This window comes from Bos indicus x Bos taurus, chromosome 8 (assembly GCF_003369695.1).
Source record: "Bos indicus x Bos taurus breed Angus x Brahman F1 hybrid chromosome 8, Bos_hybrid_MaternalHap_v2.0, whole genome shotgun sequence".
NCBI classification, from domain to species: domain Eukaryota; kingdom Metazoa; phylum Chordata; class Mammalia; order Artiodactyla; family Bovidae; genus Bos; species Bos indicus x Bos taurus.
Window position 1 is genome coordinate 91,469,528 of NC_040083.1, and position 26,750 is coordinate 91,496,277.

Consider the following 26,750-nt stretch of genomic DNA (forward strand, 5'->3'; position numbering starts at 1 on the left):
AAACAGAGGCTGCTAATACCAGTATAATATGAATGCTGAAGCACCACCAAATCTCTCTTTAAGGTAACACATATATTTATACTATAGAACTTATTTGTGTTCACTAAATTCCAGATGACAACCTAAAGTCCTGACTGCACATTAAGAAGCAAATGTAATTCATTGGCCAGTCAATGATCCATTGTTTGCTGAACCTTTTCATGAGGTTCACATGTATTAAGCAGGTTTTCAGTATATGGGTCAAATTTCTCACATTCATTTGTTTGCAGAACAGACCATGTATCCTAATCCAAACTATTTATGAGAATTCTCTAAAACTGACACTAGCTCTCTGGACCACCTTATCATTTAACAAAAATAGTAAATGTCCTATTTGTTCATTCTCTGTGCAATTAATTTTAAATGTTTGATAAAAATATATGATAAAGGGTTCAATATTATGATATTTGATGTGAAAAGTCATGATGGTGTTTCATAGTCTGAAATGCTCAGCTTAGCTCAGGATGCTTTAACACGGTGTATCCTGGGTATGTTCACTAAATTGCAGCTTTCTCCAGTCTCTCGTAGGTGGGTTCTATAGATTGGAATACATGTCTGCTCTGGATCTGCATTCTGTTCCCCACTCGGACTGTAGTATTCCCTTGACTCCTTTTCTTATTGTTTTGAGCCCTGACAAGCCCCTCCTCTCCACTCCACTAGGTTGGCCAAGTTTGCCATACTTGTAGTCACTAAAAGAGGTCTTGTCACCAAACAGACATGGCTATTTACTCAAGTATCACCACCGCTTTACCTGCTTACCTGAACCCTACCCACCTCCTTTCTTCATAGGGTCAGATGTCTAGAATATGAAAGGTAGCCTAGAATAGAGACGATTTTCTTGAATATTCTTGGACATTGTAATGTGACTGTTGACATCCTCCTCCAACCCTAAGGTGATCAGCCTTTCTTACCCAAAAGGACACTCTCTTCCTAGTTAATCTTGCCAGCTTAGTTAGCTTAGTACTCCTTGGCTATACGCATTGAGTTTTCTAGTTTTCTGACTTTGGGTGCTTATGATAAAATGTTAGTTCTTTCCATTTTACAATTTTTCATGGTGAAAAAGGATTCTTTACTATTTAAATTTGGACTTTATTATTTATTTCCATTAATTCCCAAGAGAAGTAATTAATCAGTTTTTGAAGTTTTACTTTGGATGAAAATACTTTGTAAGACTATTCCCTGATAGCCATTCTGCCAGATGGCTAACTAACATAAGGAAAAAACTACACTAATAGACGTTTCTATTAGACTTTCCTTGGAACAAAATCTCCTAAAAACATCCTTCACTCTTTTTGTTTCATTTAATAAAGCAATGAAATATTTAGTGCAATTAGGCAACAGACTTTTTGGACTAATTTCCACAGATGGTTCAGAAAATATTCTGTGTTAGATGAAAGCATATAAACTACTACAGCATAACAGAGTTAAAATGGACAGTAAGGAAATTTAGAGTAAAAAGAAGTATTACCTTAGGGTCATGTATTCCAGAAAGCTCTTCATAGATCTTCTCACCTACCATGACGGCAGCCAAATTCGCTGTGTATGTTGAAAGGCAAAACATACAGAAAATGGCCCAAAGGTTCATCAGAAACCTTCCAGTCCAGCATTTTGGGGGTTTGATAGCTGCTGTTCTACCAAACAAGAGAGCATAACAGACATTCAAGGCTGAAGAGAAGGAGAAAACTTTACTTCTATTCCGCCCCTTGGGAGTCATGCCAAAGGGGCTTTTCCATTCATAGAGAGTGAGGAAAATGGCAGTGATGTGCAGAGCCACAAAAATCCCCAGCCACATTGTCCAGTGGAGTGGCCACATGAAGGCTCCGATGGGAGCTGCTGTGTCTCGTGTCCTCACTAAGATGCCCAAGCTGGTGGAAAAGAAAGGGCTGGTGAAATCTATCACCTGGCTTCGTGCAGTATTGATGCTGAAGGAAGTGACCGCCAAGTGGGCTGACCCACTCAGGAGATCACCCACCAGCCCAGTCCAGTGCCCATTTTTCCAGGCTCCATATTTGCCATCCCCAACAATATAGAGATCAAAGTCAAAGTTCATGTCTTCTGCTAGTTTTTCCAGTAGATCAATGCAATATCCATAGCAGCACTTCTTCAATTTTATGGGCACTGTATCATTACTGCTATGGAGGCTGCTAAAAAGGCTGTCCAACATGGCAGAATCATTAGTCATGGGGTCTAGACAGAGTTGGCCAGCAGGGCACAAGCCTTCATCATCGACCTCCCTTGTGAAGACAAATGGATGCTCTATCAGCGTAACCACTCGCAAGTTTAGCTTACTCGGGTGCTGAAAGTGGGTTTTGTGCCTCTGGGCTTGCTCTGGCCATATTCCATAGTCCATGACAATCTTCCCCCTCTGCCAGCTGCCCAAGCGTGTCCACATTGGCTTTCCCATGGGATCATTTTGCAGATTCCAGATGAAAAAGTTGTTTTCTGAGCTGATGATAGTGGAACCTTTCACTTTGATGGAACCACTGAGGCCTCTGAAAGTGGTGTTGGCTAGAAACCTGGCAAAGAGGAGTAAAGGTAGAAAGTAAGGAAGAGGGGCGAGGGCAAAGCCAGGAAGTACTGCCCATCTTTGCTTCTCTCTTAATAAAAAGACCTATTTTAAAAAAAGGCATTGCCTATAATTACTCTAGGAATTAATAAGCTGGAATCTTTCTAGAAGAAGAGTCCTATTTCATTGAGCAAATGAAATCTCATCCTCATGTTCTAACACCTGGACTGGGTGTTTGACTTATGGTCTTACTCCAAATTTCTATTCCTAGTTAAGGGGTGTGTTAATTAATTTGTTATAAATGGTTAATTATATAGTCTCACAAGTTTCCAAGCTATGGAAGTTCTCAGCATCTTTAATATATCTCATTTCTACTGTTCACCACATTCAACTGCAAATAAATCAGCTCAATAAATATCTTTGGTGCGAGGAATAAGTTTTAATAAGTATGCATATACTTTAATAATTGCTTATAATTATATTCTGGAGAAGGCAATGGCATCCCACTCCAGTACTCTTGCCTGGAAAATCCTATGGATGGAGGAGCCTGGTAGGCTGCCATCCATGGGGTTGCTCAGAGTCGGACATGATTGAGCGACTTCCCTTTCACTTTTCACTTTCATGCATTAGAGAAGGAAATGAAAACCCACTCCAGTGTTCTTGCCTGGGGAATCCCAGGGATGGGGGAGCCTGGTGGGCTGCCTTCTATGGGGTTGCAAAGAGTCAGATACGACTGAAGTGACTTAGCAGCAGCAACATTATATTCATAATTCTAGAAAATAGCCAAATCTTATTATTGGTGTTTCTCCTTTTAGAGTGGAAATAATCAACATATTTGTTCCCATGAGGCCAGTCAAAGCTGCATGTTGGATACCATCCATGGAACAAAGAAAAAGATGATAAATAGACTTGCAGTTCCCACGACAGCCTCAGGCTAACCTCCCTCTAAGTCATTAGAGAAAAACAGTTGGCTCTGGCTCTAGAGAGAGCTTCTGCCAGGAGTCAAAGAAAGGAAAATTACCAGCTGAATGATATACTGATTCCTAACCCTGTGAACCAAGGCACCATCAGTACATGTTCTGCTATGGAAAAGGCAGGAAAATGCTTGGTCAAAGTCTCTGTCTTTCTTGAGTTTTGGAAGAAGAGACAAAAGAGGTAACATACAGGCTGTGGCATCTCTGTACTCTTAATTATGGCCTAGTGTCAGAATGAAAGGCCATAGTTTGACATCAGACACACCTGTGTTAGAATATTGGTCCACCCACCTTCTAGCATTGTCCTTGGACACGGATTTACTGAACTCTAAGCTTCAGTTTTGTCATCAGCAAAATAGGGGAAATAATTACATTTTTATTTGTAAATTACTTCCACTGTAAGGGTTAGAAATAGTTCATGTGAAGTATATACTATACCTTTAGACATAGAACAAATGTTCCAGATATGGTAACTATTATTTAATGTCTTTAAAATTTTTTCAATCAAGGCCATCCCCAGTCACTTTTCCTAGTCTTTGAGTAGAAGTTTTGCAGTTGGAGACCCAAAGTATTGCATTATGATAAATTCATAGAGGGTACTCAAGACACATTTCAAATTAAAAGAAAGTAAATTGAAACGTGGACTGTAACATAGAAGATTTTTGTGAAGAGTTGGATGATACAAGTCTAGGTCCTTAGCAATATACATTAATCCATTGATCACCACAAATTACTTTGTAATTTACAAATGCAAATACCAGTAGTAGGAAGTTACACTGCCACAGAAGAAACAGAGAAATCAGAAAGTGTGAAGAATGTACTAATTTTCATTAAAGATATAAATGTAAATCACATTTGAAGATCCTTCCATCACTAAATGCAATATAACTGCTCATTTTGGTAGATTGTGTATAATAGTAATTATTCACATTAGCACTCCCTTGTGGGACTCTACCACTTAAAAAGACTTCGATTTTGCAACAAGTAAAAGTCTCCATTATCTTAGATTTTAAAACAGTTTTCTGCTTCTTTAGGGAAGTAGAGAACCAAATCATTAAAATATACAGATTAATCAATCAATAATTACCTAGGTAGTAGAACAGAAGAATGACTATAATTGTGTTTCTGATGAGCAATCTACTATTAGATTTGTTTACACACACACACACACACACACACATGGTTATAGCCTAGGGAATAAAATAGTTATTAGTAAATAGGTTAATTTTACTTGGTCAATTTAGTGATCAGAAAAGCAAAGTTGTAGAAAAAGAAACTTCATTATTTTAAGAATATATGGGGCTTAATGATTATAGACTTTTAATTGGATGGACCTCCCAAGGGCTGCTGCCGCTGCTGCTGTCGCTTCAGTCGTGTCCGACTCTGTGTGACCCCAGAGATGGCAGCCCACCAGGCTCCCCCGTCCCTGGGATCCTCTAGGCAAGAACACTGGAGTGGGTTGCCATTTCCTTCTCCAATGCATGAAAGTGAAAAGTGAAGGTGAAGTCACTCAGTCATGTCTGACTCTTAGCAACCTCATGGACTGCAGCCCACCAGGCTCCTTTGTCCATGGGATTTTCCAGGCAAGAGTACTGGAGTGGGGTGCCATTGCCTTCTCTGTACCAAGGGCTACCACTGAGTAAATATATACTTAAATTATCTCAGAAAAGAGGGTTTCAGGAATCTGTCAGAGATTAACTCCATCATTACAGTAAAATTTATTCCTCATTGTCGATGTTAAATAACATTCAACATGGCCATGACTAAAGAACAGTGCTCAATTGTCTCTGAGGCATTCATCTGTCCCTGAAAGACCTATCAATCAGGATCTAAATGTCTTCCATTCCCCAGACTGGAAAATTCCAGTGTTTGTTTCACTATGGAATTGGCACCAAGAAATTGGGTCTCAGAGAATCCCCATTTATGATGGATTATTTCAATTTTATTTTCAGATTTACAGAAAAATTAAAATAATCTCCTTAATAGTTTTAGTTATTATAACCTTCACCATATATTCTTTATAATGGAATGACAATGTGTAGCAAAGTTTGAATACTCATATATTACTTAAAAGATTACAATGTTGAAATCTTGCTTTTGCATAAACTTATTTCTAACATGTTCCTTTTTATCTTGGCCTGGACTCTTCTTGGATGAACAAGAAAAAGGAAAATCAGGAATAACAACTTTATGGGCAAGGTAAACTGATACAAATATATACCAGGTACTGTTCTTAGTATGAGTTGTAAAAATGAAAGACACACTTATTATTCTTAAGGAACTCAAAGTCTCATGATGGGGAGAGAGAAAAGCAAACAGGCAATTCTATACCAGTGTAATGAGCACCCTGATGGAGGAAGAATTGGGGGGCATTTGAAGACTCTTGAGAGTCCCTTGGACTGCAAGGAGATCCAACCAGTCCATCCTAAAGGAGATCAGTCCTGGGTGTTCATTGGAGGGACTGAAGCCAGAACTAAAGCTTCAGACTGAAGTTTCAGACTGAAGCAGAAACTCCAATACTTTGGCCACCTGATACGAAGAACTGACTTACTGGAAAAGACCCTGATGCTGGGAAAGACTGAAGGCAGGAGGAGAAGGGGAAGACAGGGGATGAGGTGGTTGGATTGCATCACTGACTCTATGGACATGAGTTTGAGTAAGCTCTGGGAGTTGGTGATGGACAGGGAAGCTTCATGTGCTGCAGTCCATAGGGTCTCAAAGAGTTGGACATGACTGAGTGACTGAACTGACTGGAACAGAAAGCAAGGGCACCTGCAAATTCCACTATAGGGGTGACAAGAAAGGCTTCTCGGAGGAGGAGGTATGAGAGCTGAGTCTTTTTTTGTGTGTGGGGGCGGGGGATTGTAAGAAATTGTACTTCCTGAGGCAGAAGTCCATGAAGCTAGGAATCTCACGTGAAGTGAAGTGTTAAGTTGCTCAGTCGTGTCTAACTCTTTGCAACCCCCATGGACTGTAGCCCACCAGGCTCTTCTGTCCATGGGATTCTCCAGGCAAGAATACTGGAGTGGGTTGCCATTGCCTTCTCCAGGGGATCTTCCCAACCCAGGGACTGAACCTGAGTCTTCCACATTGCAGGCAGATTCTTCTACCACCAAGCCACCAGGGAAGCCCTAGGAATCTCATATGCACACTAAATACACTGAAGACAGACTTTGTCTAATCAACAATATTGACTCAGGACAGTTCTGCCATTTGCTATATAATTCTCACCAATAATCACTACTTTGGAGTTCAGTGCAATTCCATAGCATATAGGAAACCAAACTTATTAAAACAAGTACTTTACCTTGAAAAGCCACATAACCAAATAGTAACATTTGGAGAGGGACAAGCAAAGATGTAAGTATAGAAAGGATATACTTTCTAACTCATCGTCACTAAGCTGAAGAGCACATTAACAATGATTTGTCCTTCTGCTCCAGGCTCTCCTTTTCTTGAAATGTCAAATGTAAATGCATGTTAAATGATATTTTAAAAGAAAAATAGGAGCAATCATTGGAACAATCATATGATTTTAACATTGTATGTATTTTTTCATGTGTAAGGAGATTTTATTTAGAATTTGATTTGGGAAAGTTGTCAAAAATGTTAAAAAGTTTGAATATTTAACTAAATAGGATGATAGGTCATTGTGAGACAATACTTAGTTATCAATTTAACTGAAGTAATAATGAGAGATTTCAAAGGCAAATATGAGATAAGATGAAAGAAATCTTAGAGAGCTGAATCTTGAAGAAGGAATTATAGTTAAGCAGGAAGAGAAGCTAGGGACTGATGCTGTCAGCCCAGGGAGATGTGTGTGCAAAAGCCAGAGACAGAGAGAGCAAGCTGCCTGATGATGAGTGGTGAGAAATAAGGCTGGAGATGAGAGTGGGAAATGAAGTACAAAAGGACTAAGATCATGATGAATATAATAGCCATTGAGAGAATTTTTCTGCGGAGGGACAGGATCATCAGATTTGATTTTAGAAAGATCTTGTTTTCTTGCTAGCTAAGTGGCAAACAGTTTGGAAGGAGAAGCAGTCTGAGAACAGTTTCGGATGTGAGGGTTAATGCTTCTCCTTTCCTCCCCTGGCTTCCTCTCTTCCTCTCTCTCTGCTTGTTTCACAAGGGGCTTAAGGTGACAAGGGCTAAGTAATAACAGAAGTGGAAAAAATGGCATAATCAGGAGATAGCATAGTTTCCAAAAGAAAAGTAGTGATTTTAAGAGGGTCAAATGTACAGGGTTGCATTTAATTCACAAACTATACTAAGGATGTATAAAACTTGACTCTAGATATTTCGCATGTCCATTTTATGAGACTGGATTTTATTTAACAGGAAAAGGGGAGCCATGAAGGTATAGAAGTAGAGCAATGATATAATCATAAGTCTGCATTGATGATTCTCCTCAGGAAGTGGGCACAATGTATACACAGGAAGGAAGAGATAGTGATCAGGAGACCACTTAGAAGATTAATACAATATCTTTGCCATGGTATGATAAGAGTCTTGATCTCACTCCATGAGTGAGAATCTGGTGTGTAGTGAGTGTTTAACAAAGCATTTCAGGTATATATGTATATATATATATATGTATATATATATATATATTTATCAGCATCAGTATACATATATATATATATTTATCAGCAGATCTCTCAAGGTATCATTCTGCTTGAAAGAATAAAGCTCATTGGTTAATCTGCATGGAGGTAACTTGTTACTTCAGTAAAAGTTCCCAACTATGTCATTAGTTAAGAACATGTGTTTATTTGAGTAGGAGCTGAGATAAAATCTGAACTCTTCAAAGTATGTAAAAAATGTTTTTGAGACAGTTCACAAATATAAGCAAGATCAGTGTTTAATGTATTTAAGATCTTTTAGAAGCCACATTTGCATACAAAACTTACTAATTAAATGATTTTCTTATGAAAACAAATAAACAAAGATAACAAAGATCAAAATAACACATCAGCAAATCAATCATTTATTCACTCAACAATACTCATTTTGCCAGGTACTGCTCTAGGTTCTAAGAGATATAGTAGTGAACAAAGGAATAAAGATCTATGTAGCTTCTATTCTATTGAGGGGACAGAATAAATATTATAAATGGGGAATATGAATGGGATATTAGTGCTAAGTGCAGAAGCAAAACAATAGAGCAGAGTAAAGATGTAAGATGTGTCAGGGCTGGTGGTGGTAGTGTGGAATTTTAGGTTAGGGAAGCCAGGAGAAGGTGATATTTGTGTAAAGGGCTGAAGAAAGGGAAGGAGCTGACCAAGAGGCTCTCTGGGTAAAGAACATTCCTATATAGGGAGCTAGGAGTCCAATGTCCTTGAGAGGGACTGTGTCTGGTATGTTTGAGGAAGAGCTAAGGGACTGAGTAACAGGGGAGCTAAAGATGAGGTCAGAGGAAACTTATGGGGAGTGCGGGGTGGGTAAAATAGGATTTTGAAGGTCACTGTAAGGACCTTGTTTCTTTTCTATGTGAGATGGAAAGCCATTGGTGGGTTTTGAGCAGAGAAGTGATATGATATGACCTACGTTTCAACAGGCTTGTCACAGTGTTGTGTTGAGAATGGACTACTGAGAGACAAAGGCAGAAGCAGAAAGAGCAGTTAGGGAGCTGTTTCAAATATCAGACAAAAGTTGATGATGGTTTAAGCTGAGGTAGTAGCAGTAGAGGTGAGAAAAATTAGTTGGATCTTGATAAATTGTGAAGCTACAACTGACAGGATTTGCTGAAGGCTCAGACATAGTTGCTAGGAAAAGGAAGCCTAAGAATGACACCAAGGCTTTTGCCCTGAGAAACTGGAATGATAGAGTTGCCATTAATTGTAGTAAAGAAAACTGTAGAAGAATCGGGTTGTGAAGTGGGTGAGAACCACCAGGAATTCAGTTGCTAATGTTAAGTTTGAGATAATTTACTGATACCCAAATGGAGTTGTTAAATAGTAGGTGGAGAATTCTGGAGTTTAGGAAGGAGGTCTGAACTGGATATACAGTGTGGGAGCCAAAACTCCATATATACTATTTGAGATCACAACGGTAATTGTAGATGAGAAGCCCAAGGAATACGTCCAAGGCTTTTGGAGGTGGTGCAGGTGAGAAAGAACTAGCAAAGGAAACCAAGAAGTAACCAGAGATGTAAAGCAGGCTGTGTTGTGTTCTAGAAGTCAAGTAAAAAAGATATTTTAATCAGGGGACACTGATCATCTGTGTCAAATGCTTCTAACAGCTCAAATGCAGTGAGGACTGAGAGCTGACCATTGGCTTTAGAAACATGTAGGTCACCAGTGACTTCATGAGAATAATTTCAGTGGAGTGTTAGAGCCTACTGCTTCAAGGGAAAATGGAAAAGAGAAAACTGGAGATAAGTCTTTAGAGAGTTATGCTATAAAGAGGAGAAAAATGGAATAATGGTGGAGAGGAAAAATTAAGCAAACACCTAAATATTATGAGCTTCCCCTGTGGCTCAGTGGTAAAGAATCTGCCTGCAATGCCGAAGCCACAGGGGAAGCATGTTTGATCACTAGGTTGGGAAGATCCCTTGGAGGAGGGCATGGCAACCCACTCCAGTATTCTTGCCTGGAGAATCCCAGGGACAGAGGAGCTTGGTGGGCTACAGTCCAGAGGGTCGCAAAGTGAGACATGACTGAAGCAACCTAGCAAGCATACATGCATAAATATTATATATATATATATATATATATATATATATGTATATATATATGTCTGTGCAGGATTTTAAGCTGATGACAATGATCTAGTAAAAATAGAAAAATTGGGGCTTCCCTGGTGGCTCAGTGGTAAAGAATCTTTGACAAAAGATTGGTAAAGAGTCTGATTCCTGATCTAGGAAGAGCCCACATGCCACAGAGCAACTAAACCCCTAGGCTACAACAGTTGAGCATGTGCTCTAGAGCCCAGGAGCCACGGCTACTGAGTTCGCACAGCGGTGAAGACCCAGCACAGCCAAAAATGAATAAATAAATAAAGTTAATTAAAAAAATAGAAAAATTGTTGATGTAGGATAGAAGAGAGAGAATTCCTGGGACAGTTCCCTTGGGGGGCAAAAAGGATTGTACTCTAAGGTGCAAGAGGGGGTGATGCTCTTTGCTGTGACAAGAAAGGAGCATGGACATGAGAGAACGCAGAGAAGATACAGAGCTCTGAGGCAAGTAGGTGGGTGGATGAGGACAAGAGAGTTTGTGGAAGTTCTCTCTTGATTGCTTTAACTCATTTAAAAAGTAAATTATAGAACTCATTATATTCTCCCCCTTATAATTCATTTGAGAGAAGTTTTATTGTATTACTTTCAAAATGAGACCAGAGGTACTCTTAAAAAATGCAGAAAGCAAATAACTTTCATAAGAAATGTATTAGATCAATTTCAACTAAAAATGTTTAGTGTTTTGTTTTCCCACTTGAGTTTGCAAGAGTAAGTTGTGAAACTATCTGGATCTGGCACTTTCTAAAAAACTGCGATTTTTCAATCATTTTTTCAATCTCTTTTATTAAACTTTCCATTTCTCTGGCTTCATTTTGGCAAATGACGTTTTCCTAGGAATTTGTTGCTACAGAACGGCATAGAACATCATTTATACTAATCTTAAGATTTATCCTCAATTAGCTTGAGTTTTTGTTTTGTTAATTCCTTCTTTCTAAATCTCCTCCCACCTCTCTTTTTTCTAGTTTTTTGGATGAGGAAATATTTATGTTCATATATTCTTTAATAATAGACTATTAACTGCAGTATTTATCAATTTATTGGATTAACTAAACATTCATGTATTATTTTTATTTTTTAAAAACTTGGTCTAAAACTTACTAAAGATAAATAAAAATCTCCCACTACAAATAATGTTGCCATTATTGTTGTTCTTAAAGATTTTAGGACCTGTTGCCCCTGATTTTTCTTCTATCTTATTCGGCATATAAAGTTTCCTTGGCCACCTGATGTGAAGAACTGACTCATTTGAAAAGGCCCTGATGCTGGGAAAGATTGAAAGCAAGAGGAGAAGGGGACGACAGAGGATGAGACGGTTGGATGGCATCACCGACTCAACTGACATGCATTTGAGTAAACTCCAGGAGTGGTGATGGACAGGGAAGCCTTGTGTGCTTCAGTCAATGGGGTCACAAAGAGTTGGACTCATATGACTAAGCGACTGAACTGAACTGAAAATTTCCTTAATCTTTTGTTTTTATATTCATTATAAATGTGTAACTTTTCTTGCCTTGAACTAGTTCTATCAAATATCCTGCTGTTTCCAGCCTTCATTTTGAAGACATATGAAAACATCTTCATGTTGCCTGAATGTATCATCATCCTTATGTGTCTTCTTCCATGCCCAGTTGAATATAAGTCATATGTTTATTCCTACTTTGATCTTTTTTTCACACATCAGCTTGTCTCTTTGCATGTGTCTCATTTGTTTTTCATTTCCTTTAAAATTGTCCTCTTATCTTTGTTTATCCCCCCACTATAGTTGCCTTCCACTAATCATGTCTGTATCTAGGAATATCTGTTTTGCTCTGTAAAGCCTTAAAATTTATTTTTCCCTTTGGGAACTTTCTTTGTATCATTAAAATCTCTGTAGCCTCTTATTTTCTTATATCTTGAAAAATGAGCTAAATTTCCTTTCCCATGATCATCTCATCATGTTTAATATTTTCTCCCAGAGGAATGAGAGATTTGTTTGTCCTCCATAAAACTCTATCAAATTTTTTAGCCTGTAAGAACATAATTTTGATATTTTGCTTTGCCTGATTAGAAATATTTGGCTATGTTATTGCTAGTGACATTCTCCCTAGCTCCCTTTGCATCAGCACCATCTAATTCTTATCAGGTTTACTTGCTCTTATGCACTGAATCTAAATATGTATTTCTTGATTATTTTAAATTTAGTTCCAGATCTATTGAGCATAGCAGAACAATTCAATAAAGCTCTTTTAGAATGAGACAAAGGAATATTTTTAAAGTTTCCCTTTCTTCTTTTTCTGGAAGAAGTGGAGAAGAGTTGGGAAGAAATCCATTGATGTTCAGAAATCCCATCTTTTCTTCATGTTATTCTTATCTACACTCATGAACCTTCCAATCAAAAATCATCCTAAATTCTACACTTTTGCACTTGTCACTGGTTCACAATTAATATAGTTTTCCCCCTGCTTTTTATCATTGAAGAGCCCCTGAAGTATATGCTCTTTGGATAGTCTTATGTCTTTTAAAAAACTGATTGTTTTTACAACCTCCGTAGACCTCATGTTGTATGAATTATTAGCTACACATAGTCTATGTTTGTACTTTAATCCATGTGTGTAGTTTTTCTTAATTCTTAGACTTTTTCATAATGCCTTTTACTCCCTAAATTACTCTCATTGTGCCTCTCTTCTGCAGCTTCTAGATTATTTCCCTTTCCCCCAGTATTCTTATAGTTTCCAGTATGTGGGTTTATCTATGGTTCTCTCCTTATCCTTTAATGTTCATTCTCTACTTTATTTTTCTGAACTTTGTCTTCCCCTCTCTTTATCTTCTTCACCTCTCTCTCCTTTTGGTGGACTTTGTATGAAGGAAATATCAATATTCCATCCTGTTAGGAAAGAGATCATATCTTAAATTAGCTCTTGACCACCCCTAGTTAATTTAACTGTTTTTATTGTTGTTTCCATGCTAGGCTCCCTTCCACCTCTGAAACCTATCTATTTACTTCCCTTTATTTTTCAACATCACTTTAACCATCTCTTCCTTATTTTTAATCGCCCTTGAGAATCTTTGTCAATTTGTATGGCCAGCTACTAAGTTCGGCTTTTACTTTGTGGCCTCTTTCACTGAATGAGACCCCTGTGCTATCTGTCTCTGCCTCTATGTTACAATAACATGAATTTGCCATCTTAGCCATGGAGCTTACTCTTGGTCCAATTCTGTCACAGCATATCGCTTTGCTTTTATTCTCTATATGTGGGGCATTAAACATTAAATGTAGATGATTTTTCTGAGCTACTTATAAAATAACTCTTTAACTGTCCCCTGAAATCCTCCTTGATATCCTAATGTATAAATATTTAGCAGCTGATTAACTCCATCTTTGAGGTTTTAGACTGTAAGATCCTTGAAGGCATGGATTTTGACATTCTCCACTTTCTGAGAGCAGTCTCTTCCATACAGTTGCTGTGGGAAATGGAGAAATCCTCCCTTTCCCACTGCTCTGCTTCATAACACTGCAGGCTGTCCAGCTGAAAGAGACTTCAGTGTTCATCTAACAGTCTATTACACTGAGTCATCTTTGGATCTTGGCCATAACACATTACCTGGCCAGAGTAAGTGCTCAGTGATGTTTGTGGGGCAAATGCAATTAAACACATGTCTTCTGCTCAAGTCAGACATGTGTCTCTTCAAGAGCACTTCTTCACTTTGCCAGAAGAATGGGGCTCAATCAGCCAGGAAGTATTTATATTTGTAGCTTATAGATTATTCAGAACATTGAAATTCCAATACATTTCCCCCCGAACAATGGAGGGTATCAAAAATAGAAATAAATTCTATGACAAAGCTCTCTGATAATAAGGAATTTAATAGGAATTGGAAATTACTAAATTTCAATCTTTAAAGCAGAGGGCCCCACATACTATAATCATTGATTACATTCTTATTTAAAACAGCTTACAAAACTCATCTTTTAAAATAGATTTCCATCAGCTAATGAAAACAGCAATTTAATAACATACTAAATCTACATACACATAAGTACATACATAAACCACTGGGGTCTGGTTTTCCAATAAGCGAAACCTTAGAGGAGAAGTAGAGCCCTTGTCCGTCTTGACTTTTTTCCCAAGAGGAGAAAGATGCTAATCTATGCTTGAGTCATGTTTTAATACACCTCTTGGGCTACGTGTGTGTGATGTGATGGTATCACTACATCAAAAAAATTAGACACATAGACAGAGTTCTCTGTTTTCCTGCTTTCATGTGGCACAACTGGCAACCGGTACTTTTTTTTCCTGTTTTTCTCCTACATGGAAGATAGATCTGTTCCATACTCTTAGGCTGTTTTCCTTTCCCTTCATTTTTTGATATAAACCTTGACTCTTCTCCATAATTATGGCCTGTGCCCAACCCTTAGATGGCTCCTCATTGCTTTGAGTAATATCCCATCTTAAATCCTTCCAGGGCTCTAGATCTGGCTCTGGCACCAGGCCATGTGCTGATATCCCTCCCCTTAGCATAGCCCTGGCAATGTGACACTATATAGTATTTATTGGTCGAGAATCCATCTGAAAGGTCACAGGAACTAGAGTTTGAAGTTGCCCTGGTAAAGATCTGGAATTCAGAGAACACCTGCAATGCAAGTGTGCTCTGTTGCTTTTGTGTCCAACTCTTTGTGACCTCATGGACTATAGCCTGCCAGGCTCCTCTGTCCATCGAATTTTCCAGGCAAGAATGCTGGAGTGGGTTGCCATTTCCTACTCCAGAGGATCTTTCTGACCCAGGGATCGAACCTGTTTCTCCTGCATTTTCTGCAATGGCAGGCGGATTCTTTACCACTGAGATATCTGGGAAGCCCTGCAATACTGCCCTCTCTCTCTTTTTTTTTTTTTTTTGACATTTTCCCAAATTTTATAGTAGATACATACAAAGTAAAAAGTCAACAAAGAATATGATCACAATTTCCAGTCAGGCAAATGAAAGCTTGGAAGCTCTCCTAATTTGGGAAATTTCCAGCTTAAAACCTGTGGGAAGCTAGATTAAGCAAATTTAAGTTGTATTCTTCAAAACAGGGTCTTGAGGAAACACACATCTTTCACTGTACCTTATATTTGAGGCCCTCGTGACTTAGAGAAAATTTTGACTCAGCTCTTGCCATGACTTAAGTGACAGAGAGGGAGGGGCAAATTCAATGGCTTTAGCCAAATTAGTTCAGTGACAGGAGTTCCTACTGGAAACATCTGGAAACACAGACCTTAACTGTTGGTCCTCAGGACTCACCAAAGCACATGTTTTCTAGAAGTATTGACTCCCTGTTAGTCTTGCAGAGGAAGTCAACTTGGGAGTAACAGCTGGACACAGCAGATCACCCCACAGCAATGGGTTCTCCTTGGGGACCCAAGGAACCAGTGTTAACATCATCCAGCCCCTGGCTTCCAGGTTGAGTGCAACTGCATTTCTTTTGAGTACATGTTCAAACACACAGGCTAGCTAGTTTGAGTCTGTAGAGGTCCTCAGGACAAGAACATTTATACAGGGGTAACCACACCTCCTGATTTATATAGCTTTTGTCTGAAAGAATATGAATTATAAGGTAATGGGATCATAATTAAGGAAAGTTAATATTAATTATGAAAGAGCCTGGAACTTAGATCTAGACAGTTTAAATCTTCCCCTATAAAGTACTAACTGAATGACCTTAGGCATACCACTTAACTTTTCAATGTAGGAATTCCTTATAATTAAGGAAGTCAAAATTTCCAGAGATTAAATAGTTTTGCCAGGGTCATAATGCCAGTAAACTATTATAAAGGTGAATAGGAATACCCTAAATTAGAAATATATCATGCCAACTCAAGGTTTTATGGAACCCTTCTAGTATCCAGTAATGAGATGGGGACCATCATCAATTTATACCTTGGGACTTTTGATTGGGGATTTTGTTTTAGTCTTCTTTTCTGAAGCTTCCTAGTGCCTTGTAATACCTAACACATAATACAATCTGATTAATACATGCAGAATCAATAAATAAATCAACATTTACAATTAGTGAAAGGCCAGTGAATCTTGGTATTGCTTGACCATATAAGAATAAAGATGAGCATAGCCTGGGAGGGGAAAGAGTCTCTTTAGCACACAGAACCATTTTTAAAGGACAACTGAGGAGGGCATAACAATGCCAGGTAATATCAGAAGATAATCACTAGTAGAATGAGTGTGGGCTCAGTGAGGAATGATAACCAAATAGCTGGCTTCTCTGGTGGCTCTGTGGTAAAGAACCCCCTGGTGGTAAAGAATTGTTCAGTCGTGAAGTCATGTCCAACTCTTTGCAACTGCATAGACAGCAGCATGCCAGCCTTCCCTGTCCTTCACTATCTCCTAGAGTTTGCTCAAACTTATATCCATGCGGTCAGTGACGCCAATCAAGAGATATGGGTTCAATCCCTGGGTCAGGAAGATCCCCTGGAGAAGGAAATGGCAACCCACTCCAGTATTCTTGTCTGGGAAATCCCATGGACAGAGGAGCCTGGCAGGCTGTAGTCCACAGAGTTGCATAAGAGTTGGACATGACTTAGTTACTAAACAACAATAACAACAACCAAACAGTTAGGTCAAAGAAAATGGATAAAAAACATGGATAAGTGGAGGAGCACATTGTCTCTTGGCAAAGAACAAAAGAAGGGGGTCGTAAGCTTCCTGGAAGCAGGGCCCCTATTTTCTATTCTTTGTGTCTCCAGCATTAACCAAGGTCCTAGCGTAATATTAGTAAGCTTCAACATATGCTTGAGGATGAACAAATGAATTAATCACTTGATACAGAACTGAACTGCAGAAGCTGTTCAAAGAAGAAAGATAAGATTCCATAGCCTGCTGAGAAGGTAGAATAGCTCTCAGGACAATTAATTAACTAAAGAGTCAAAAATATACAAGCAACTCCTACAACTCAACTCCAGAAAAATAAATGACCCAATCAAAAAATGGGCCAAAGATCTAAATAGACATTTCTCCAAAGAAGACATACAGATGGCTAACAAACACATGAAAAGATGCTCAACATCACTCATTATCAGAGAAATGCAAATCAAAACCACTATGAGATACCATTTCACACCAGTCAGAATGGCTGCGATCCAAAAGTCTACAAATAATAAATGCTGGAGAGGGTGTGGAGAAAAGGGAACCCTCTTACACTGTTGGTGGGAATGCAAACTAGTACAGCCACTATGGAGAACAGTGTGGAGATTCCTTAAAAAACTGGAAATAGAACTGCCTTATGATCCAGCAATCCCACTGCTGGGCATACACACTGAGGAAACCAGAAGGGAAAGAGACACGTGTACCCCAATGTTCATCGCAGCACTGTTTATAATAGCCAGGACATGGAAGCAACCTAGATGTCCATCAGCAGATGAATGGATAAGAAAGCAGTGGTACATATACACAATGGAGTATTACTCAGCCATTAAAAAGAATACATTTGAATCAGTTCTAATGAGGGGGATGAAACTGGAGCCTATTATACAGAGTGAAGTAAGCCAGAAAGAAAAACACCAATACAGTACACTAACGCATATATATGGAATTTAGAAAGATGGTAACGATAACCCTGTATGCGAGACAGCAAAAGAGACACTGATGTATAGAACAGGCTTATGGACTCTGTGGGAGAGGGAGAGGGTGGGAAGATTTGGGAGAATGGCATTGAAACATGTGAAATGTCATGTATGAAACGAGATGCCAGTCCAGGTTCAATGCACGATGCTGGATGCTTGGGGCTGGTGCACTGGGACGACCCAGAGGGATGGTATGGGGAGGGAGGAGGGAGGAGGGTTCAGGATGGGGAACACATGAGAAATAAAGGAATAAAAAATTTAAAAAAAACAAAAAAAAACAAACTATTTCCAGCCTAACCCTAAAAAAAAAAAAAGAGTCAGGGACTTCTTATGCCAAGGGGAACAAGGTATCAATCCATGTCTAGGCTCTTGGAATTATTAAAGGAAGGCTAATTCCCTTTGACCAGGTTATGAGTGACTCAAGGGGTTCTTTCTCTGGGAAGCTAGATTCATTACCACCCAGGGCCTTCAGATAAGCATGGGCAAATCCTAATTCTAGGAACAGCAGGCAAGTCCTTTGACTCCTCTTCATTTTCGTGAGACTGGTGTTTAGAATGAGATAAGGGAGTAAATGTGGGCAAAGCTAAAACCAATTTTGAGAAATAAAAGCGATTTTTATATCTTTATGGTTTTCAAAAAATTACTTGTAAGGCTTTTATGCTATAATACTTTATTTGGTTAATTTGTTACAAGATGATGATTTTATAAATATGTCATGGCTAATGTTCTGGCTTTCAAGTGACATCCAGTATGCATACAAAATGCAAACTCCTTAGCATAAAAGTCCTGTGTGGCATGCTATCAATGTAACAACTTTTCCAGAATCATGTCAGATTCTTTTCATAGGCAATGGATGTCCCAACTGTACTAAATTTCTTCAGATCCTGATGAATTTGCAATGCCATTTCCTGTGCCTGTGAGTCTGCTGCAAACCAGATACTTCTATTCTTTTATCAAGATCCAATTCCAGTATTTTTTCCTCATCATCAACTCTCTGAGAAGAGTTTATTATTTCCTCCCTGTGTATCTGAATATGTTTCTATTTTTAAGAATCACGGATCCCTTTGTTTTATACATTTACTTACTTTACAACCTCATGCACTAAGCTGTACACTCCAAAATGGCAGGAGGCAGCCTTTATTTTGTCTGCCTCACCCTAGCTCAACAAATAATCACTGACTTCCCTGGTGGCTCAGACAGTAAAGCGTCTGCCTACAATGCAGGAGACCCAGGTTCAATTCCTAGGTTGGGAAGATCTCCTGGAAAACAAAATGGCAATCCACTCCATTATTCTTGCCTGGATAATCCCATGAACAGAGGAACCTGGTAGGCTACAGTCCATAGGGTTGCAAAGAGTCGGACACAACTGAGTGACTTCACTTTCACACATGTATTGCGTATGTGTTGATGAAGTTATTGCCAAAGAATATATCAGATATCATTGCTTCAAAGTAATTTACATTTAATAAAAACAACTTGCAAATACATTGCTAAAGATCACAATATGAACTTGGTCCCCAAGTGGTTTTTGTCTACATTTAGTGATGATGGATGTTTGCTCTGGCATGTGGGGACCCGGGAAGGATCAAATCCCTTTTACCTGTAATTATGTCTGTGTAGTCTGCCACGAGAAATGATTTTTTTCCTAGTCTAAAGGCCTATGCTGAAAAAGTCATGTTTTTGGTGATTTCATTAACATTTTAAAATGTTAACAATTCTGTCAGCCTAAACTGAAAATGACTGTGTGAGAAATGAAAGCTTGCATAACTCTGGCACTTGCTATTCATGGCTCATTATGCTCATGACTTTCATTATGCAGTGAGGAAGTAGGGTCAGCCTCACAAAATTTAGGAACAATTAAGAAAATGACTGTATGCAGATGTGACTTATGGACTGAGAATAACGAACTTTCTAAAAGACTATATTCAACAAAATAAATAAGATGATGAAAAATCCACAGATGTTTTATAGCTTAAGGCAGCTTTTCAGTTATTCATTATAAAGACTCCTTCCAGGGCTTTGCCCACTTCCCTTGACCCTTTCCTGAGCATTTGGAAACTTTTTCTTTGACTCTATTCCTCATGGAGTATAAGAGGTCCTAAGGATATTTCCCGAAGTTCTTTGAGTTCATTCTCAAACACATCCATGGAGATGAAAGTATTGTTGCTGACCTATATACACTGTGAATTGCTACCAGGCTCCCTAACTTCCCAGTCTTCTTTTACAATTTTCAAAGTCTGTGGAATAAACATGTGGAAATAGCCACAAGGTCAGAGGGTATTCATTAACCTAACATTCTATTTAAAAAAAAAAAAAAAGGTAAAGAAAAAAACCAGATGGTACCTGGGTAAGTTTAAAAACTCTGTTTTTAATTTAGACAAAATTTTATTTATCTATTAACCACTCATTATTCTTCTAGAGCAACAGATCATGTAGGGTGTAAATATAAAATCTCCATTTCTTCTTCTATGTTAGTTTCAGTAAATGTCTATTAGGTAGCTTCTATACACTAGGCATTAAACTGGATTGAATAACAGTGTCTCCATTTAATAGAATTTATATTTTAGTTCAGAAATCAGACACATAGACAAATAATGCTGATGGAATGGGCAAAGTACCATCACATAATTTCATGTACAAAGTGCCATTGGATAAACTAAAATTTGAGGAGCCAGAAAGATCAATTTTATCTTGATAAAATGAAACCCTGATATGTATACAACTGAAGTTAACAAATATTTCTCTCTGTAGTTTCTAAACATTTTTAGGTTCCAAACAGAATTATTTTTCTTGTGCTCTCCATTTTATATGAGACAGAAAGACATTAAATAACTTAATATAATTTTCACAAGTGGATTTTCTGTCTACTGTTTAAGATTGTCCTTCCAAAATGATGACTATTTGAAATTATAGCTAAAGACTTTGCTTTTGTTTTTGTTATGAAGGAGGATGTTTCTTATCCAAGATAAAATCTTGAGCTTCAATTACATGCTAGTTCCAAAACAGTAGATTAAATCTGGATAGTGGCTATAAAATAAAACACACATAGACTTTAATCTTGAGGCAATTCAAATACATTATAGGAAAAGTGGAAAGTTCAGATGATGATAGAACATTTAGTTTTATCATTAATAGATTACTAATAAGTGAATTTTAAATTATTTTATTTTATTAACAACCTTCTTTAGGGTGAAATTGAAAGTGTTAGTCACTCAGTCATGTCTGACTCTTTGTGACCCCATGGACTGTAGCCCACCATGCTCCTCTGTTTATGGGATTCTCCAGGCCAGAATGCTGGATTGGGTTGCCATTTCCTTCTCCAGGGGATCTTCCCAACCCAGGGATTGAACCCAAGTCTCCCACATTGCAGGCAGACTCTTTGCTGACTGAGCCACCAGGGAAGCTAGGCTGTGCTTAAACTATGCCACATGTATGACATTTAGCATGTTGCTTTGAACATAGTAGATGCTTAATGTGAAATTAAATGTAAAATGCTTGGGACCTTCTGACCTTTCCTCAAATGTTCCTGTCTTTTAAAAGGCAAGACACTGTGAGATTGCCTTGTGCTCGTCAACATAGTCAGATGATCCTGTTATAAGAAGACTTCCTGAAAATGGGATCAGACTATAGCTAAGCCTTCACTTCTGAAGCAGCAATAATTCTCTGATTTGACCTCTCTGACCATAGGTGGTCCTTTTCTGAAAAAATTCTAGGCCCTTGTAAAATAGCCTTTAAGGACTTCTTTTTCTGGGGATCATGAAAACCATGTCTATAGGATGGATTATTCTTTAACTTAAACAGGCTTTTTCATTCTAGCTTCTGAACCAGACTGAGGAACTGGAAAGAAAGGTGGCTAATTTTAAAAAGTGTGTATATATATATATACACACACACATATATAACATATATACACATATATATAACATAAAATTATATATGCACATACTTTACTCTTGTAGAACTTAGTTCTGTCTATCTATCTATCTTTTTACTTATCATCAACTATCTATCCACCATTAACTCCTCCATGGCTAGCAGGATCTATTATTATATCCTTTTTACATCAGTGGGTATAGGACATAGGAAACTAAGGCTCAGAGAAGTTAAACCACTTGACCAAGTCATGCAAATAGTAGGTCACAGAGCTAAAATTCAAGCTCAGAGAGTCTGGCTCCTGGGTCTATGTCTTTAACCCCTTCTCTATTCTCTCTAATGCATCATAACCTGGGAGTAGAGAGAAAAGTCTATCTCCTCCTTGACTAGATTTTTTTTTCTCTAAAAAGACTTAGAGAGATTTGTCCAAGTCTGTTGATCCAGGAAAGAGTGAGCAGGGATGGAAACATTTGTTGTGCATTTACTACCAGCTGAGCACAGTGTTAGGAACTTCTTGTATACAATTTTGTGGTCTCTTTATCATATTAAGCTACATCCAATATTATCTTAGTTTACTAATTAGAAAGCAGAGATTCAGAGTTTTTAAAAAAAAAACTTGCCAAGAACACACAGCTAGTATGGGACTAAGCCACAGATTTAAAAACAGGATTGAGTGTTCCCCACTACAGGAATATTTTACTTCCTATCACAATCCTATGAATGGGGATATAACCCAGGCCTTGCATCCTACCTTGATAAATATTGTCCTGACGTGAGATTTGCAGTTTCCACATCCATGCAGTTCACTGTGCTGGGAATGAGAGCAAGTTCTGGCTGGATCATGGTGGCGGTGGCTACAGCTCTTGCAACCAGTTCCATGGCATCTTGTACATAGTACTCAAAGACAGACTGTGTTGTTTTTCCATGAGCAATCAGCCCTAAGGGCAGACCTTCTGTCCTCAGTTTCTCAACATTCTGGGAATCCCCCAGTACCCAACGAAGTTCAGGGAGCATTACCCCAAACTGGGTGGTAATTTCGAAAATCCGCCGGATACTTTCCATGTCGCAGCCAAACATCACCATTGTGGGTGTACTGTTCTTAATGCTCTCCAGCTGGACCTGCAGGAAGCTCAAGAGGTCCTCAGTGGAGGAGAGGTTGATGGTGATGTTGATGATAGAGCCCAGGTGGAACTTGGAATTATTCTGGGTAAGGAGGAGGAAGTCGGTGATGTTCCAGTCTTCCTGGCACAGCAACAAGCTAAAATTGTACCAGTTGTTCATGGTCAGGATTGAGACAGTGACATCAGCATCAGAACTTAATGAATTTTCTAAACTCAGTTGGAGGTGAAGGGGATTCTGTATTTAAAGATATGAAAAAGAAGAATTAGAACGTATTGGCCAAAGATTATAACAGAGGGTACTTTTACTTTCTTGTGAGGCTTAATCTTTTATTTTTCCCTGTGATATTCAAGTGCCTCTGGGATAAAATTCACATAATTTGGAAAGCTGTGTTTCCTGCCTAATGGAATTGATTTCTTGCAACTAATTTCCTTATAATTTATGCTTAAAGTACTAGACGCCGATGGTTCTTGGTGTAAATGTCAGGGGTAACATGACTATACATTTAGTCTTAAATTTTTATCAGCCTTGCCTGCTTCCTTACAGACAGTCCCCCTTAGGCACCCCACTTCTAACTATCCCTGTTCATAATTCATTTGTTAAATTTTCCTGTCAGGTGAAATAATTGAAAGAAATTACTTTCACTTTACTTTAAAACTACTAGCAGAAAAATCTTAAAACATTGCAGATACTTGTATAAGGATGGTGTGGAAAAAGGATGCCCTATAGTTTCCCAAACTTCTAGCTGCTGAGGAAGGCAATTGTTCTAATATATGTGGTACCATGGCCTGAATGTTTATGTTTCCCCCCAATATTTATGTTGACATCCTAATCCCCAGTGCGATGGTATTAGGAGGCGGGACCTTTGGGATGTAATGAGGGCAGAACCCCTCACAAATGAGATTATGAGATTCATGCCCAAGGGGTTCAAGAGAATTCCCTTACTCCTTCCGTCATGTGAAAACACATGAGAAGCTGGCAGCCTGCAACCTGGAAGAAGATCCCAACAATGCTGGGACCCTGGTCTTGAACTTCCCCCCTCCAGGACTGTGAGAAATAAAATTCTATTGTTTACAAGCTACCCAGTCTGTGGTATAGCAGTCTAAATACACTAATGTGTGTGTGCTTAGTTGCTCAGCCATGTCTGACTCTTTGTAACCCCAATGACTGTAGCCTGCCAGGCTCCCCCATCCATGGGATTCTCCAGGCAAGAATACTGGAGTGGGTTGTCATTTCCTCCTCCAGGGGATCTTCCTGACCCAGGGATCAAACCTACATCTCCTGTGTCTTCTGCATTGCAGGCAGATTCTTTACCACTAAGCCACTGGGGAAGCACCCCAAATACACTAAGACATATGGAATAATTAACAAGAGGTAAGGTAAGGTAAGTCACTTCAGTCATGTCCGACTCTGTGCGACCCCATAGACAGCAGCCCACCAGGCTCCCCCGTCCCTGGGATTCTCCAGGCAAGAACACTGGAGTGGGTTGCCATTCCTTCTCCAATGCACGAAAGTGAAAATTGAAAGTGAAGTTGCTCAGTCGTGTCCGACTCTTAGTGACTCCATGGACCGCAGCCTACCAGGCTCCTCCATCCATGGGATTTTCCAGGCAAGAGTACTGGAGTGGGGTGCCATTGCCTTCTCCGGAATTAACAATATACTCAATCAAAATTAAATACATAGTCTAACACTGAAGATTAGATTGCATTTCTATATCTACTGAGACTGGATTATTGCTGTGAAAGGTGAAATGTGTGCCATTTAAACACACGTATATAACTTCCATCACAATTTCATCTACTTAAAGAACTCACCAACTCAATGAAAGGAGAGAATCTTATTTGAAAAATCACAAATTACTAATCATATAGGTGAAGTAGAAATAGTCCTCTAATGAGTAAATCTGTTCTCCTTGAGAGCAGGCATTTGACATATTTCTCCTGTAACACTGACATCCTTAGAATTGTTAACATAATCCCTATACAAGGTAGGTGTACAATAGATATGGGTCAAATTGAACTAAATACATTCACATCTTCGAGTTATCAGACTGTTGAACTATTTTTGAGAACTTGCCAAACATTCAGGTTAATAATATAGGTAGAAAAATGAGGACTTTCACAGTGAAGTTTCATACCCTGGGACAAAACTAAAGTGTAGCTTTTCCTTACCCAGTAAAAAGAGTGTAAAAAAAATAGTTTGAGCTGAACTTTGAATAATTTGAAGGGTTAAAAGGATTCTGATATGTGTAGAGGAAGGAGTGAAGATTCCAAAGGAATTTATGGGAGAAAAACTATGACCAAAGGCAGGAAATGAGAGTAATCATATGGTAAGTAGGCATTGCAGGCAGACGCTTTGACCTCTGAGCCACCAGGGAAGCCCGAAGTAGGAGGGAGTCTTAAAATTTATTTTGAGAATTTGACTTTTGCCCTTCCAAATTAAGCTGTGAGCAGGACTTGTAATGATAAAAGCAGAGCTTTTGGAGGATTGTCTATGGGCTCCATTCTAAAAGGAGAGGGAAAATAAGACTTTCAGGATTTCATTTAGGTGCTAAGGGTTTTAACTGGAAACCAGTGTTGGTAATGATAGCTAGAATGATAAAAAAAGGTTTCAAATTAAAATTTAGGAACTTCCTGGTGGTGCAGTGGCTAAGACTCCCACTTCCAGTGCAGGTGGGCAAGGAACTAGATCCCACATGCTGCATCTTAGAGCTTTTGCATGCTGTGACTAAAGATCCTGCATGCCGAAACTAAGACCCAGCACAGCCAAGTAAATAGAAAAAAAAAAAAAAAAGTTAAAATTTATCGACAATATATTTATCAGATATAAGAGACAGATAAAGAAAGGTGTCAGAAAACCAGGAGACAGTATCCAGTAGGTAGTTCCTGTTTCCCGGCTTGGGATGCCGTAGAGCCCTATAAGATAAACAGAAGCTTTACTTCCTCACTCCTACTATTGATGAATATAAACTACTCCAGAGAGTTCTCTCTGTCCTCCCTTTTTAACTTTCTTCTTTTCCTTCTTTTTTTTTATTTCCTCCTCTGCCTTAACCTTATTCCAGAATCAACAAACAAGGTTTACATTTGTCTGGCAGGAACAAATTATGCCCAACTGTTTTCTTGGCCTCAGTTCCCTATTCTGTTCCCAGTTTTATTTCTAAAACATAAATTTGACCATACCATTTTTCTGCACCTCTGAATCACCCGTAAGACAAATATTAAAAGCAACAGTATGGCTTAGGAGGCCATTCTTAGTCTTTAACTTCACCTCCAACACTCCAAGCATGCACCCTAAGACAAGTCATAGTGGAAAATTTATTTTTCATGGATCAGAGTGAGCATTTTCACATCTAAACAAATTTGAAATGCTGAATTCTCCACCTGGGAATGTATTTGCCTGTATTCATATTCATTTTTCAGAACTCAGCTCTTCCATCAGATTTCCAGAAACTAGTTTATGTTCCATTTACTACTGTTCCTGCTGCTGATCTTTTTTTTTTCTTTTCCTCACAATATTTTTGCCCTTTTATTTCCTGCAATAGTGAACTGGATTTTTGTTTATTTGATTGCTCCTCTGACTGCTGCCCAGGCAGAATTAATCATCTCATGTGTGTGTCAGGTTGTCATTTTGTTCATCTCTCTATTACAGTTCTCTTCACACATATGTTAATTATTTGGTTAAGTGTGAGACCTCCAGGTTCAATTCCTGGGTCAGGAAGATCCGCTGGAGAAGGGATAGGCTACCCACTCTAGTATTCTTGGGCTTCCCTTGTGGCTCAGCTGGTAAAGAATCCACCTGCAATGTGGGAGACCTGGGTTCAATCCCTGGGTTGGAAGATCCCCTGGAGAAGGGAAAGGCTACCCACTCCAGTATTCTGGTCTGGAGAATTCCATGGCCTATACAGTCCATGG

At 38.7% G+C, this 26,750-nt stretch overlaps 1 protein-coding gene across 1 annotated transcript in view; it reads right to left on the bottom strand.

Moving 5' to 3' along the window:
- The window catches only part of GRIN3A (glutamate ionotropic receptor NMDA type subunit 3A), a 205,096-nt gene that overhangs the window by 123,516 nt on the left and 54,830 nt on the right, over window positions 1-26,750 (bottom strand). Inside the window, exons 2-3 of the mRNA XM_027550425.1 lie at window positions 22,472-23,076; window positions 1,508-2,555 (exon numbers count right to left, since the gene is read on the bottom strand). Coding sequence (XP_027406226.1) covers window positions 1,508-2,555; window positions 22,472-23,076 — 1,653 coding nt within the window. The remainder of the gene's footprint in view (window positions 1-1,507; window positions 2,556-22,471; window positions 23,077-26,750) is intronic.